This window comes from Microtus ochrogaster, linkage group LG5, assembly GCF_000317375.1.
Source record: "Microtus ochrogaster isolate Prairie Vole_2 linkage group LG5, MicOch1.0, whole genome shotgun sequence".
Taxonomy (NCBI): Eukaryota; Metazoa; Chordata; class Mammalia; order Rodentia; family Cricetidae; genus Microtus; species Microtus ochrogaster.
This window is the reverse complement of record NC_022031.1, coordinates 44,005,314-44,022,404: the sequence shown is the minus strand read 5'-3', so window position 1 is coordinate 44,022,404 and position 17,091 is coordinate 44,005,314. Positions and strand designations below refer to the sequence as shown.

At 38.5% G+C, this 17,091-nt stretch overlaps 1 protein-coding gene across 3 annotated transcripts in view; it reads right to left on the bottom strand.

Annotated features, from left to right (window-relative positions):
• Plppr1 (phospholipid phosphatase related 1) overlaps window positions 1–17,091 on the bottom strand; it is a 225,256-nt gene that overhangs the window by 19,403 nt on the left and 188,762 nt on the right. For all 3 annotated transcript variants that reach the window (XM_026786794.1, XM_026786795.1, XM_026786796.1), the window contains one exon: window positions 6,008–6,140. In XM_026786794.1, coding sequence (XP_026642595.1) covers window positions 6,008–6,140 — 133 coding nt within the window. The remainder of the gene's footprint in view (window positions 1–6,007; window positions 6,141–17,091) is intronic.

Sequence of the window (17,091 nt, the reverse complement as noted above, 5' to 3'; positions counted from 1 at the left end):
ATTCTGTCCACTGTTTCTAATCCTTGGACTTGACCTAAATTGCAAAAGACTTGCATAGTATTCAATTACATTTTGATTAGAAGTAATAACAGAACAGCTATGTGGTCACCAATGAAAAGTCCATAATAAATAGTTTCTGAATGGCAGGCTGTTTTAGATGCTAACAGAGAGTCTACTATTGGCATGTATGTAGTGTTTTTCCATCAATGCTACAGAAAGTAGCTATTCAAGAAGAGAAAGTTAATTTATTCTTCTTTCTATATGGAAGTCCCAAGCCTTGTTAAGTCTTCTAGTTTCTACTTGCCAGTGTTGGACCAAAACGTCATCATTTAAGAACTTATGTTTACAAGAATATTTTTTTTAAAGTATGTTTATCTCCATATATTTTGGGGAAATGTGTGGCTACCTTACTCAAGTCTTCGCTGTTGGAAAGATGGCCTGTGTTTCATCTTTCTTGAGAACCTAAGGTTGTGAGTTATTATTCCTGTAATGTGGTGGAGTGAGAGGGAAAAAGAGAGAAGTCACGTATCCTTTTATTTATACTATTTCAAATATTTAGTTAATTTTTGATTTTAGAATCACACTTATCCAAAATTCAATGAGTTGCAATTACAGAGCAGTGGACAACAAAATAATTCACTTGTCCTACATTTAGAGGTAACAACAGTCGACTTTCATTTTAATCCACTCTCTTCTTTTAACTTTGAGAATATAATGTAGTTTCACCATTTCTCTCTTCCCTTTCCACACTCCAAACCCTTCCCCATGTCCTATGCCCCCTATGTCGTTTTTTCCCCCCTCTTTCAAATTCATGGTCTCTATTTTTGTTCTCACTTTAAGGAGTACGTGAGTGTAATGCATTCTTGCATAATGTATCTTTTTTATTTGAGACAGGGTCTGACGAGGTAGCCCAGGCTGGACTTGGATATTCACCTCATACTCCTCCACTTGGTTCCGTGCTAAAATTCCAAGTGTTTGCTCTCTTATCATGTATAGATCCATTGTACATTTAGAAATAGAGAATACTTTTAATATTTTGCGTAGCATTATATCATGAATACGTTCCTCCATTTTTGAGGCTATAATGGAAGTTACAGCACTATTATATATTTTAAAAAATATTTATTTTTAATTATTTGTGCTTGTGTGTGTGTGTGTGGGGGGGGTGAATGTGAGTCCAGATGCTTGTGGAAGCCAGAGGTGTTGGATCCCTAGACTGAAGTTAGAGGCTGTCGCGAGCCACCTGATTGATGTGCTGGGAAACAAACTTGGGTCCTCTGCAAGAGCAGTATGTGTTCTTAGTTGTTGAGCCATTTTTCCAGTCCCATTGTTATATATATATAGCTTTGGTATTTTAATTTATATTATGGAAAATTAGTTTAGTTCATAAGATCCATCTACATTTCTGCTTTTTTAAAAAACATGATTCAACACCAAATAAGGGATTTAAAAGGACAACTATTTTGAAGACTTTTGTCATACACCAGACAAATGTAATACAGAAAGCACATATTCACTTACTCCTACCAGAACGCTGCCTTGTCTGATCTTCCTTGTATGAAGCACATTTCATTAAAATAATTTGCTAAACCATTGGTTGTTTGTTTGTTTGTTTATTTATTTATTTATTTATTTATTTATAGCAACACAAAGCTGATTCTGTTTGCTAGGAAATACTATTTATAATGGCTTTGTAAACAATTACATGAACTGCAAGGGGAAATCATGCCATTTAGGCTTAATTAGAACAGTCATTTAAAACAGTTGTCATTCCCCGATGCCAGTTGCAGAGTATGTACTTTGGTGACTACTGGCTTAGAAAGAAGACTATTAAGTTCCTTACAGTAACGTTTCTTAATAGAGTTTGGTAACTACCTTATTTTACTTTAATCTTTGTCAACAGAAATATTTCCATTTAGAGGGTTTTTATTTCAATGAATACATTTTCTCTCTTTCATCAATAAAATAACATAGATACTCAGAAGTTAACTTTTCCCGGATAATTAGACTTTGGCACGCTCCTTGTCCAACACTGCTCTAAAGTTGGACTGGACTGTCCATGCTCCCTTACAGATCACCTTGTGTGTGTACAGTAAAGCTCCAGAACGAAGCTAGACTGGATATCATGGTCACTAAAGAGTAGGCAAATGAAGATGTAAAAATCAGCCTTTGTGAAGTTAGTTTTAGAAAAATGTATTACTTAACAAATTTTATCTTTGCTTTATCACAACAAACAAATAAACAAAATTTAAAAAGTTCTCCCAAACTCTACATTTATTCAAAGTCTATGTCTGAGGCACGTTGCCTGCAATATAAAGTCCCCATAAATTCACATAAAGTCCCCGCTCTCCTAGGATCAGAAATTATTAGAAGCAACAGGCTTAAGCGACGGTACCAGTATGTTGAATGCCCAGAAAAGATGAAAGTACAAGCCCAGTGGGAAGTCTGGAAGACAGGGTAGCTGGTCCGTTGGCTATACACAGGCACCTGAAGAATATGGCTAAATGCTATGGTAAAGAGATACTCTAGACAGTAGGAATACAACACGAACAGAAACCAAGATAGGAATTCTGTAGTCCTTCTGTCAGGCAGTCCAGCAGGTTAGAATAGTGAGTCATGAGACTGGAGAAAGAAGGGGGTCTCAGATCATGAAGGGCTCTGTAGAACATGTAAAGAACATGAGAAAATGGTTTGGAGTGACGGCTCAATGACTAAGAGTGCTTGGATTGTAAGCATGAGCACTTGAGCTTGACTCCCCGGCACCCCCATAAAAAACTGGGTATGGCCGCATGTGCCTGTAACACCAGTTCTGTAGGGTGTGGATACAGAAGGATCACTGGGGTTTTCAGGCTGTCAGTCTAGCTCTAGGTTCAAAGAAACCAGTCACAAGGGAGTAAGGTGAAGAATTATAGGGCAGGACACCCTACGTCCTTCTGCAGTATCCACAAGTATACATGTGTATGGGCATGTGTAGGTACACCAAACCTGTGCGCGCGCTTGCGCACGCACACACACACACACACACACACACACACACACACACACACACACACACACACACACACATGCACACACATATATGCATCAGTGGCTGCAAAATGATAAATAGATGCTATCTTCGTAGAATTGGGAGGATGAATTCTGAGGCAACATCTGGGGAAATCCCTTAAAGGGGCAAAAGAATTTTAATTGCCAAAGTCAGAGGTCTTCAAATTTTGACAGCGATCCTCAAGCTAAGTCCTCAGTGTTTTTGAATGAGTAGGTATGGGGTGGGTTTTGCAGTTCTGCATGGCTAACAAGTTTCCAGATGGTTAGAGTCTCCCAGGTTTTCAACTTGAGCAACTGAGTGGATCCTTATATCATAAAACAAGGAACATATGAAGCAAATCCTCCTGTGACCCTATAATCCTCTGCCTTCTATTGCTGCTTCTACTAATGTCTCAGGCTTTGCATGTTACCCACTGACCATACGATGTTGGACTCAAGCTGATTTATTTGAACATCTGGTGTGGGAGAATGGTCTGTATTCTGTCAATTAAATTTTAAATAAATGCTGATTGGCCAGTAGCCAGGCAGGAAGTATAGCTGGGACAACCAGACAGGAAGTAGAGGTGGGTCAATGAGAACAGGAGAATTCTGGGAAGAAGGAAGCCCATTTCTCTGCAGTCCTGACCCAACCACAGAAGAAGCAAGGTGTTACTGCCCTGCTGAATAAGGTACTGAGCCATATGGCTAACATAGACAAGAATAATGGGCTAATATAAGTTATAAGAGTTAATAAGAAGTCTGAGCTATCCGTGTGATTTCTTTGGGACTTAACGACTGTGGGGACCAGGCAGGACAAAAAATCCTCAGTCAACAGAATGGTGCCCAACGTGTGGACGAATGCATCCACATAAAGCTTAAGCATCCAGATCTCTACTAGCTTATGATAAACCTGTCAAGTCCAAAGTAAACTCCAATTCTCCAAACTCCAAAAGGCAGTCCAAATATCCAGAAATGGACTCAAACTGTACTATAAGAGGATTTTTGGTGGTTAGACAAAACCCATCATTTATCAGGAACTTGTGAAAGCAGTTCCTATCTGCCAAAAGGAGTCATTTTTTTTAAAATTTTTGGCAGAAGGGACATATTGGTTTCCAATTTCATATACCTGTGGTTGCATATCAAAGGCTATGCTGGCCTCCAAGCTCCCTCAGTATCACAAATACTTGTTATAGATTTGTCCAAATGGCAAATGTGTCATCACTTATTAGTGGGATCCTGATGATCCTCCATTGATCTTGAAACCATGCCCGTAGCCCAGTGTTGTGTCTCAAGTGGCAGTTCCATGGCCCACATCATGTTGAGGGTTCCTGCTGGGAGTTGGGGATTTCCTGGCTTTCTCCACAAGCACTTATCTAAGCCACAGATCGCTACATGAGGGACAAACACCAGTTAAAATTGCTGTTCTTTGGCCTTGTCCTAGGTAGGGTGAGCCACAGATAGATAAGGCTTCTCTCTGCAAAGGGACAGTACTAGTGACTTTTAAAGATGTTTACAGTTAATTGTACTATAATAATGTTTTTCATTGAATAACTTGTTTAATTATATGCATAGGAAGCAGAGCAAATGGAGGGGCCATACAATTTTTGAATCAAATTATATCTAGATTCTGTCTTCTATTAGAGTCTTCATCTGTATATTTCAAACAATAAAACACTTTATGTAATGGTGAGTGGATTAAATGAAGTAATGAAATAAACTATCTAGTCCCGTGTTCAGTGTGAAAAATATTCTCTTATCTCCTCTTTTCCCATGATTTGGTAGCCAGCCACTCTGGTGGTAACTGGTCTAACTCTATATATATTTGAAAAGAATCATTGTTCAGAACAGTTGAATTGGAGAGCAATAACATCATATGGATCAGGCTATACCCAGATGAGCCAACCATGTCTCCTGCAATAAACAAAACCTTTAAATTTGTGGACATTCATGATCTTAAGAGTATTTAAGTGTTAAATTTTAATTAGCTACATTTACAAAAGTTTTCCTTAGGCTTCCTGCTCTAGTATATTTTTTCATTCCCAATCAACTAGAAATGTTATTGCATTAGACTTTGATATTAGACTTTGATAAGGTCATTTGTTCATAACTTGAACTCTTTACTATAACAAGAAAAAAGTATTAATTATTTATCAAAAAGTATGAGAACATGATGAAGCTGGTTCTCTGTCTTCAAGATAGTGCCATAGCTTGCTTTAGAAACAGCAATGTTCGTAATCAGAATTTTATTGGGGCTCCTACGAAGATCTTGTCAGCACCCTTTGCAAGGTCTTGCTACACTACTGACGTAATGATCATCTATCGAATGCTTATAATGTAGGAATTCTGAAAGATTTATGTTTTTATCTGCATCAATGCACACATTCTCATACAACCATCGTCATCTACAGCATTTTAAGCATTTTTACGAAGGACATAGAACATACCTTTATTATTCCTTGTCAAGAACACTAAAGAAGGCATTTCTTTTCCAAGTTGGGAAAGACATTTGTTTTTCAAGAACCTGATGGATTAGATGTCCCATACTTTGTTAAATTACCTGAATGGACAGATCTACAGGCCAGGAAAACTTTGCAAAAAAAATTATCTATTTCATTTGGTCGATGTTCCCATTTACCCCCCAACCCTTACCTGACCCTTACCCTTTGGTGTATGTCTGCGCCTAATCAGTTGTAAAACCCATGGTCAGAGAGAATCTCAAGAAAATGCTAAGCAGGGGAAAATTAGTTGAAACATTTTTCTATAAGAATTTAATAAACATCACATTATTTCAAGGATCAAATATTTGACATAGTACCAAGATAAGGCTTAGCCTTACCCTTCGTGGAAAATCCCCAAGGAGCCCTTGTTTTGAATGCTGGTATGGTACACATATCTTAGCTTATTTGACTGAGCATATCCACCAAATTCAGAACACTGTACCTACCCATCGGTGCTCGGTTCAACGGGCTACGGCACTTACCTATGAATCTGATGATCCTTCGGAGTAAGGGGTTCAGATAACAGCATTCCCCTGTAAGGATTGTTTTCTCCTCAGCAATCAGGGATTCCCTTGTTGACTTTATGAAATACATGGATATTTCACCAATAAATATCTGGGGAAGGAATGTTAAAGAAATGTCAAGCAGGAGAATTGCTTGTTTATAGATAGAGCAAAGGTCCACAAAATAACTTCCAAGGAAATTGCATTCCTTTTAAATGTCAATTGGGGAGATGGTGGGATAGATACTATCTTGCATTTAACCCTTTTTTGTTTTTTGAGACAGGATTTCTCTGTGTGACAGACCTAGCTGTCCTGGAACTAGCTCTTGTAGACCAGGCTGATCTCAAACTTAGAGATCTGCCTGCCTCTGCCCCCAGATTAAAGGTGTGCGCCACCACAGACCAGCTACATTTAATTCTTAAAATGAAATTGGAGAAACCAATATTTGACCATTTAAGATACAACTCTGGGAAAAATATTAAACTCTAAAGTCATATGAAGTATAAACTGAAATAACAGTGTGTAGTACAGCTTGTGGCAGGATTAAATGTTTAACTGACTTTGGAAATTGCAACAATGAAGAATGATTCAGAGAGCTAATAATTCAGAAAGCATAATTTTACATCTCACAATACATTATTATTTGCATTATAAATACTTATTTGATAGTTTTTTTTTGTTTGTTTTTTTTTTGCCTAGGTGTGTTTCTACTACATGGAAGTGGTTTGGCTGTTACTTCTTTATTACTGAATCCCTCTCTTGCTTCTTGAACAAAAACCTTTTAAATAATTATACATTGAGTGGTAGTTTGAATATAACTAGCCCCCATAAGCTCATAGGGAATGGCACTATAAAGAGGTGTGCCTTGTTGGAATAGATGTGGCCTTGTTGGAAGAAGTGCGTCATTGTGCAGATGGGCTTCTAGGTCTCCTATGCTCACAGTATGCCCAGTATCTCAACTAATGATGGAAGTTAACAACAAAGAGTAAAAGTTCACAATCACCACCATCCATTAAATACTAGGCGTAGGGCACTTCAGCGTGTTGACATGCTCAGATCCCTAGTCTAGATATAAATACACTTTTCTCCCTGGAGAGCCATGAATGGTCTCTAGAGCATACAAGTGACACATGTGGGCACCGCATCCCACAATAAAGCAGTAGCAATAAAGTTGATATTGTTGTTTGACAACAGTTAGATAGCATCTGCACTGTAGTCATTATTGCTATAACTACACTATTACAAATAAAGCACTTAACTAAGTCACTGGAGAAGCAGATTCCAGGAGAAGCATAGTCTACAGGGAAAGCACTGAGAAATGGAGAACCCAAGATGGAAGAAAGGACTTCCCTCCTCTAGTTAACCCAGGTTTGAGACTTTAGTGTAAAATGTACTTCCTAGCTAAGAGACTCTGCTAATTCTTATATCTACAATATTTATGAATACGTAAGTGAAATATATATCATATGTATGTATTTGTGCAAAATCTTAGAGTAAATGAGAGTAAAACCTGAACTATATATTTCTAGGTCTGACTTATTTTGCTTAAAATAATTATCACTAGCTTCATTCCTCAAGCCTAATGACCCGAGTTCAGTCATCAATGACCTGGGACCTGCATGATAGAAGGAAAGAAGTGATTCTCATATATTGTCTTCAAACTTTTTCATACATGTATTGTGGCATATGCATGTGTGCTTGCAAACACACACACACACACATACACACACACTAAATAAATAGAATTGAAAAAATTGAAGAATGTGAAACTGATACAAAAATAACATTGCTACCAACATTCAAGTCACAAAGGGGGTATGGAACATAAGAGAGAAATAAATGAAACAAGAGTATATTTTATTTATGTATTTGTAACGAAGCCCATTATTTTGCATGCTCAATAAAATTCAATAAAAATAGAAAATGCAAATTAGATATTATCCAGATACTGGCAATGTCTGGAATGTACCTAAGTGCATGCCTAAGTATTAAAAGAGAGAAGAAGGGGTCAAGGGGTCATTTTATAGTCAAAATGGAGTGACATATACTTGGCTTTTTGTAAAACTTTGATGGGCATCAAGTTGTTGATGAGCAATCCAGTTCCTTCAACAATGAATGGACTTTATGGACAGTCATCTCCCTCACCACGCATGTCTTTTACTATTTCTCCATTCACTGGGTCTTCTATTCTCGTGGGTGTTTGTGGAGGCCGGATGAGTCTGCCTGGAGGATGCAGGGCTGTGAACGTAAAAGATGGCTCTGCTTTCTGCCAAGCTTGCAGCTCACCATTGATGCCATTTGCTCATAATGGCAGATTTACGGCTCTGGCTTTGGCAGTGCATTGGTCCCTCCATCTGTACTTCTGCTGGACCACCCTGTCTCAATCCATCATCTCTACAAAGAGCATCTGGAGCATGTGGGAGTCTCCATGTGTTCAGTGTTGGCTGTCTTACTTGTTTAGACCTCTCTGATTGTTGGCTAACAAAATACACATCAATCACGGCAAATTAAGAGTGTCCTCCAGTGAGAAGTGGTCAGGGCCAAACTGGCTCTGGCAAGAATGAAGTGTAGATAAATTCCATGAGTGATTTTCATCTTCTAGTTCTTCTAGCCACAATCCTAAGTGACGAAGACCTTTGATACAGTAGTAAGTGTACTTTAAGTCATGACAGCAGCTGCAATACATGGTTAGAGATCTTCCACATACAAAACTCAAATGCAAATATGTAAACCATATTGCAACATGGTGATCATTTTTTTGTGTTTTATCTTTCTTGATGCATTATTCAACAGATTGAAGCTACTTTTGACAGATAAAATTATATGCATTTATCATGTCCAACAAGACTCTCTAAAGTGCATTTATATTGTGCAACGTGTGACTCTAGCTAGGTAATTAACATATGCCTTACCACACACAGTCACCACTTTGGAGGTGTAAGTATTTAGCATCCACTCAGCATGTCTCAAGATCACAACATGTTCGTAGTCATGTTGTACCCTGCTCTAGTTTTATGGAACGTACCTAGTGAACTCAAAAATTTAATCATTTGAACAATATATCCTCAAGCCCTTCTCTCTAACCACCCTGAAAATCATTCTGTTCTGTGTTTTGGTGAGGCAATATCTCATATTGTCATTTGTACTTCCATGATGAGTGATGATGTTGGAAACTTTGCATGTGATTCATTCAGGTCGTCTGATGGCTTCTAATCAAAGAACTATTGAGTTCATTATCTATTTTAGTATGAATTGCATACCAAATGTATAGCTTCACATATTTTCTTCCACTTTGTGTATGAACATTTCTTTCTGTGACAATTATTGCCTTTGATAGGCAGAATCATTTTAGTTTGTAATTCTATTTTTCCACATTTCTTTCATTGACTGTGCTTTTGGGGTCATACCTAAGACACCATCAATAAGACCTTTCTCATCAAGTTTTTTTCTTCTAGTAGTTTCATAATTATAGGGTTTTGTATTAAGTCTTTAATATGTTCTGTGTTTATTATACCATAAAGTATGAGCCTAGAGTCCAATTTCATTCTTTTGTGATAGAGTTCCACTCTCCCCAACACCATTTGCCTGTTTGCATGTTTATGCATCATGTGCATGGAGAGCCTTGGGAGCTCAGAAAGGCTATCAGATTCCTGGAACTGGAGCTACAGATAATTGTGAGCTATTGTGTGGGTGCTGGAAATCAAAACTGGGAACTCTGGAAGAGCAGCAAGTGCCCTTTACTTTTAAGCCATTTCTTCAATCTTCCTTTTATTTTTTGAACTAACCTACTGAATCCCGTCAGTGATGTCCACGTGTGTATGGATGTGGGGCCATGCACTTGAGCATGGTCAGTCCTGGGAAACTCTCACAAGTATTTTGCCCTCTTCAATTTCTTTTAATGTTTGAAGAACTCACAGCTGCTGTGAGTTCATGAACATTTAGTGATCATGTCCAGAAAACACTGTTCTGACCTTAGTTTTATTATTATTTTAAAATTTTACAACTATCGTACATAGCTTTCTTGATTCATTTTTCAGAGAGCTTTCAGTCAGTGTGTAGAAATGCCACTGGCTTCCATATGATAAATTTACATACCTTTGATTTATTGAATTGCTCTAATGTCACAATCTTGGGTGGCATCATGTGGGTCTTTGGAATAGAAGACCATGTTTTTGGCAAAGAAGCATAATATAATTTCTTCATTTCTAGTTTGGACACCTTTTAATTCTTTTTGTTATGTAATTACGCTAGTTAGAACACTATGCTGAGCAGAAGAACTATGCTGCCTCTTTCTCTTCTGGTTCTGGAGTAAAGGCTGTCTGCCTTTTCCTGTTCAGCAAGAATATATTACATATTATTTTTATGATATTCAGGCAACTCACTGAGCATTTTATAAATAAAGAATACTAAATATTGTTAAACACTTTATATTTCATAAATCAATTGTGATTTTTGTCTTTCATTCCATTAATGTGTTGTATTATGTTTACTGATTTGCATATATTGGACCATCCTGATATTCTTGGGATGAATTTTACTTTATCACAAGGGTAATCATTTCAAATCTAAAATAATTAAATAAAATATAATTACATCATTTCTCCATTCCTATCATGTCCCATATCTTTATTCCCTCTCAAATTCATGACCCATTTTCTTTGATTATTATTATTACATATATGTCTCTCATCTAAAATGCAGTTAGGGATTATTCTGTAAAGCAGTGGCAATAGGTTCTTCCTCAAGATCTCCAACCTCACTAGCTCCAGGTAGTTTTCTATGTTTTTAGTGCCAGGTATGATTTTCCTTGTGTAGAGTTGTACTTAAGTCCAATTAGACACCTGTGGTTATTGCCAAGATGTAAATGCCACTATTGCACCTTTAGAGATATCTTGGTTATTGTGGTTCTTGGGTGTCACAGCTGGCAGGGTTGCTGACTGCTCCCCTCCCTTGGCAGCTTGCACAGCGCCTTCTGGTACTTAAAAAGCAAGACTTCAGGAAGGAGACTTTCGTATTCTATCAAGCTTGAATCTTTCAACTCTTATCCAAAACGTGTGCAATCCTCAGCAGTAGAGTTTTACCTTTAACCTCTAAGAGGCAACCAAGGGAAACAGCAATAGCCTATATTTTGTTGGGAGTTACTTAGACTACCCTGACCAACAGCCTGGTTCTGAGCATTTTTAAAGAGAGCCTATGGTTTAGGTGGGGAGCATTGTCAGCCCAAATGCCACACTGCCATATTTTTATGTATTATATGTAGTTTTATAAATGTAAATATGAAATAATATGATTCCCTAAGACATTTTCAAACATACTGATTGTTATCTGCCTTCCTCCCTCCCTTTCCTTCTGCAGTTACCCCTCCACCACTAGCCAGTTAAAGCTCCCAGGTTTTCCCATTTCCCTTTTCCTATCTCTCCTATCCTGCTACTCACCTCCCTAGCCCCCATCATTGTCCCTTTTACTTTCCTGGCATCTGTGGTTACTTCAGGTTATCAGAACATCTGGAGCTATGTATCACTCAACTCAAGCTGATAAGATCTTGTTGAGGATTTTCACACCTTTGTTCATCAGCAGCAATGGCCTCAGACAAAAGAGGATTGCAAGTATGTTGTTCTCTTTCCTGGAATAGTCTTAACAACTTCACTCATTCTTCTTTTCAGCTTTGGGGGAAATCAGCAGAGAAGGCATTCAATGCTTGATTGTTTACGGATGGAATGTTTGTTATTGACTCAATCTCATTTTTTATTAGTTGTTTATCTATGTTTTTTTATTTCTTCATGATTCTATTTTGAAGGGTTGTATGTGTTAACAAATACAGTCATTCCTTTTAGGTTATATAATTTGTTGGCTTAAAGCTGTTCCGGATAGTCTCTTAATTGTCTTTGTTTTTCTATTATAGCATTTTTAGTGTCTCCTTTTCTGAATTTTGGGGTCTTCTCCCTTTTTCCTTTTTATTTTATTTATTTATTTATTTATTTTGTTTTTTGAGACAGGGTTTCTCTGTGGCTTTGCAGCCTGTCCTGGAACTAGCTCTGTAGACCAGGCTGGTCTCAAACTCACAGAGATCTGCCTGCCTCTGCCTCCCAATTGCTAGGATTAACCTTTTTTCCTTTTTAAAAACAGAACCAAAGTCTCGAAAATCTTCTTTATCTTTGCATACAAAACTAATCTTAAGCTTTATTGATTTTTCTATTATTTTCTAATGTTTCTTTCATTTATTTCTTATTATGTCCTTTATATGTAGTTTCCTAATTTCTTGAGCCATAACATATTGTTTTATTTGATAATTTTCCTTCTGCTGTGTAAGGTGCTGATAGCTATAAAATTCACTCTTAGAATTGCAATGGTTTTATTCCATATGTTTTGGCAGGTTGTTTTCCAGCATTTCTGGCTTTTATTTTTGTATGTATGTGTGCAAGCAGATGCCAGAGCTCATCTTCCTGTGTCCTCCTCAATCACTGTCCACCTTATTTTTCTTTTCTTTTATTTTAGTTTTTTTATAACATCAGACAGAGATATACAATTCTAAGGAGATTATTTCTATTTTCAATGATAATTATAACATTTCACAGCTGAATGCCTCAGACGGCAACATTCAGCTACAAATATCTCCTTCCTTAGTGCAACCAAGTTAACACTATGTCCTCTCTGGTGTTTACAATTTACCATCTACAAGAATGCAGTTGAGTCTTTTTCTTTCCAAAAATTCTTTTTTTTTTCTATGAACAGTGCCTTAGTTATCAGCAAATGGGGACCAGGGCTGGGATGCTTTGGTTTGAATGGGAAATAGTCACCGTGGGGTCCGCGGTTTGAATCTTTGGACCCAGTTGCTGTTATTTGAAAGGGACTTTTTGGATATGCAGAATTTGCTGGAAGAAGTTGTTCACTGGCAAGAGACTTTTGAGACTTTCTAGCCTGGCCCTACTCTCTGTTATTACTCTATTTCCTGACTGTGGGTGCAATTGTGCCAGCTGCTTCAAACTCCTCTGCTTTGTTCGTCTTACCATGAAGGACTGTATCCTTATGGAACTGTGAACCCCAAAGCATCCTTTCTCTGTTAGGCTGATAGTCTAGTGTATTCTGTTATACCTTATTTTTCAAACAGTGTTTTTCCACTGACCCTGGAGCTTCCGGATTGGCTGGACTGGCTAGCCAGTGACCTCCAGTGATTCCCTATCTCTGCCTACCACCCGAGTAGGGCTTACAGAGAGAAGCACACAAAGTTTTGACACAGGTGTTGGTGGTTCAAAGTTAGGCTGTCATTTTGCCCACTAAACAGTTCCTCAAGGCCTCAGGAAATAAAACCATATTTTCTGATTTCTTCATTAACCAGGTTGTTGTTTTGGAGCATGTTGCTTAGTTCATACGTACTTGTGAATTTTCTGATTTTTCTCAGGTAGATGTTTTTGACTGTGTTAATAAAAAAGACTAGCTATGATTTCAGTCTTAAATACTATGAACTGTTTTGTGGCCTAGACAATGTTCCATGCACGTTAGAGAATGTGTATTCTGAGGCTATAAAATAGAACCTCCTCTATGGGCCTGTTAGGTTAATTTGGGTTTGATCAAAGTCATATGTTTTCTTACTGGTCTTATTTCTCAGTATCTGTCTACAACATGAGGTGGGGGTGCTATTTATACCATCGAAATCTTTCTTCAGATCTGTTAATATTTGCTTTAAGTATTTACGTGCTGCAGTGCTCAGTATTTGTAAATGTGTCCTCTTGCTGAATGAGCCCTCTTGCTCTTGTATAATGATCTCCTTTGTGGGTTTTTTTTTTTTTTACATATTATGGTTTAAAGATAATTTTTTGCTTCAATATGGCTACAGACTGAGTATCCAAAAATTCAAACACTGATATGTTTCCAAACTTGAAGTCTTTAAAAGCACTGATTCTCAAAAGATTTGGGGAGATTTCAAATTTTTTAGATTAGGGATGCACAGTTGTTATCAAGTGTGTGAAAATATTCTCGAGCCCCAATTTGGGATATAATGTGTACCTGGTACACCTGTTTCATTTTAGTTTTCATTTGCATGTGGCATCTTTCTTTTTTCCTTTTACTTCCTGCTACATCTGCACTTCCTGTGAAATGGGTCTCCTGAGTCCTTTTCATTTTGCTTATCAGTATAAATACTTAGGGATGACCACTTAGTATTAGATAACCAATTAAGGGGCTTCTCTCTGAGGAAGACTAATTCTCTCTTTTATATCAATCATCAAATTGTTTGTAGCTCTTCATTAGGGACACGGCTTTGTGAGATTTCCCCCACCCACACAGGCATGTCAACATGTGTCATCTTTATTCAGGTCTTGTGTAGGCAGTCACATTGTTGGAATTTCCTGGGTGCACTTTGCCTATCATGTATGGAAGATGCGATCAGGTAGCAGACATCCCGGTCCTCTGGCCCTCACAATCTCTCTGTCTCCTTCTCCATGTTGTTCTCTGTGCTTAAGATATACAGTTAGTGTTGCAGTTGTATCTGCTGGGTCTGGGCACCCCGCAGTTAGCTGTTCACTGCCTTTGACCAGTGTTGGATTTCTGTGAGGGTTTCTATCTGCTACCAAAAAGATGAAGGATGAGAACTACATTTGTATGTGGGTATGATGATACTTATTTAGAATGTATTTAGAGATTATACTGGTTTAGAAGACTGGCAGATGTTCTCTCTTAGGGTCTATGACCTTATCAGCTAAGGTAAGTTTGCTAAGTTTACCTATTAGGCATGATTTGCCCTACAGAGCAGGCTTTACGTCCAATGAAATGACTATTGGTTATCTGCTAGATGTTAGTACCACTGTTTGACTTGAGTACACCTTTCATGATACTTATTATTGTGGTTCCCAGGCTTTACACCTGGGTGTGATAAGTACAGATGTCTCTTCTCCCATGGCAGGTCACACAGCACCTTCAGTTACTATCGGAGCTAATAGTTGATATTCTGTCTGGAAGATTTCCACAATCAGGAGCATTCAAACCATTGTAGATTTTAAAAGTGACCCAAGAAATGAGAAGAAAATAGATTCTGCTGCCTGCACTATGAGAGCCTCCTTTATTCTGGGCTTTTATCTTCCATGACGAGTGCTATCGATGAACTGTACATCTGCCAAGAGGTTCTGCTTCCTTTACTAGCAGAACTCTAGTTTTCTCAAGAATTATTGACTTTTGCTTTATCATACATAGATATAAATAATAGATACCACCACTGGACACTCCCAATGTCCTTTAGCAGCATACATAGGAAAGGCCATATGTGTGACAGCATTTGGAAAACCATCTTGTGCCTGTGATAGCACTAGAGGTTGCCTTCTGGTCTCATCCAGCAGTCAGCTCCACCCACTCTGAAAGCTATTTTAGCTGAGACTATAGTTGTAGAAAGGTGGGACCATATATTCCTAAAAACATAGAACTCACGAATACCTTTTGTTTTGCTGAACAAGAGCAATGGAAACCTAAAATAATTTTACCAAAATTTCATTCTCAATAAAAAAGTAAACCCAACTGTAATCTTCAAGTAACTTAAGCAGCCCCTATTTTTAGGAAAACAATATTCTTTAAACAAAAAATGCTGAAAGTGGTGGTGTCTACCTTTAATTTCAGCATTTGGGAGTCAAGGGCAGGCAGATCTCTGTGAGTTCGAGGTCAGCCTGGTCTTCTACACTAGTTCCAGGACAGCCAGGGCTATTACACAAAGAAACACCGTCTCAAAGGAAGAAACAAAACAAAACAAACAAACAAAAGACCCTCACAAACAACAATAATATACCTTTAAGCTTAGAACAACTGGAAATAGTGCAGCCAGCAAACACTACTAAGGGAAATCCGGATCACTAATATGTAGTCTGAACAAAAATGTGGAAATTAATTTTTAAATTTTTTTCCAATTCATAACTTTAATTGGGTTATCCATACGTTCATCCCAGAAGAAAGTGTAGATTGTAAAGATAGAGTATAATAGTTTGGCAAAAGGACTTTCTGTCTGAAGAAGTCATGTGATGAGGTACAGAGGGATAGACTGTAACTTAGAAAATGTCCAAGAGTTTCAATGGAGGAGATAGTGCAGAACCCGGAAGAGGAGGATTCGGAGGGAGTGCAAGGTAGACAATGTCTCCTTTGCTTCTTCGGCAGCTGGGGTCCTGTCAGGCAGCCAACAGGCTCTGCACTGAGAGACCACTCTGTGGCCTGCAATGTCCTTTTACATTGGATGCAAAGAGCTCGCACAAATGCTCAGATGAAAATTTGCAAGTCCAGCCTTTCTTTCGAACTGCGCTGGCCTTTCCTTTCTGAGGAAACTGCTCCTGAGTCGCCCACGCATGTGTCTGTGTGCACGCGGCTCGCACTTGGATACCAAACTGTGAGCGATTTCCGTTCTCTTGGGCAGGGAGTCAAACGCTCGGCTGCTTCAATGCTAAATACTCCCCAGTCACTTCATTGTGAGGCCAAGAGAAGGGTTTAATAGCTATCTTCTCATGCCTTGTGCCACCGGGACTGAGATGAAATAAGGGTAAATCAGATTCGCTGCCCAGTAAATCCTCTTATCCAACAGGCTCCCTGGCTCTCTCCTTCGCCTCGGAGTCGGAGTTTATCCAGAAGGCCCAAGGGAGCAGTTCGTTAGCCAAGCTGTCCAGGTAATCAGAACAAACCCTGCAGGCTTCTTTGAAGTATGGGTTATGACTGGGGGCTAAACAGTTCTGGACACAATAAATTCTCCAAGCTTCAACTTTTCCTAAGGACATGTGACAGCAATGGCTTTGGCCCCGTGCAGTTTATCCCAAGTGGCCTTGTCTCAATATGAGGTTGATATTTTCTGACAGGAAAGCATAAAAGGGGAAACAGAGAGTTTACAGGTCAAATGGCCTTGTCTTTTCCCTCAGCTCTCCCCTGTGCATCTGCAACTGGGAATGGGGTTGTTAATGCTCATCTGTGGAGACACAGGAGTGTGGTGCTCAGTTCAGCCATGGTCACTGTGCTTGGAGATGCGAAAGAAAGAAAGAAAGAAAGAAAGAAAGAAAGAAAGAAAGAAAGAGAGAGAGAGAGAGAGAGGGAGGGAGGGAGGGAGG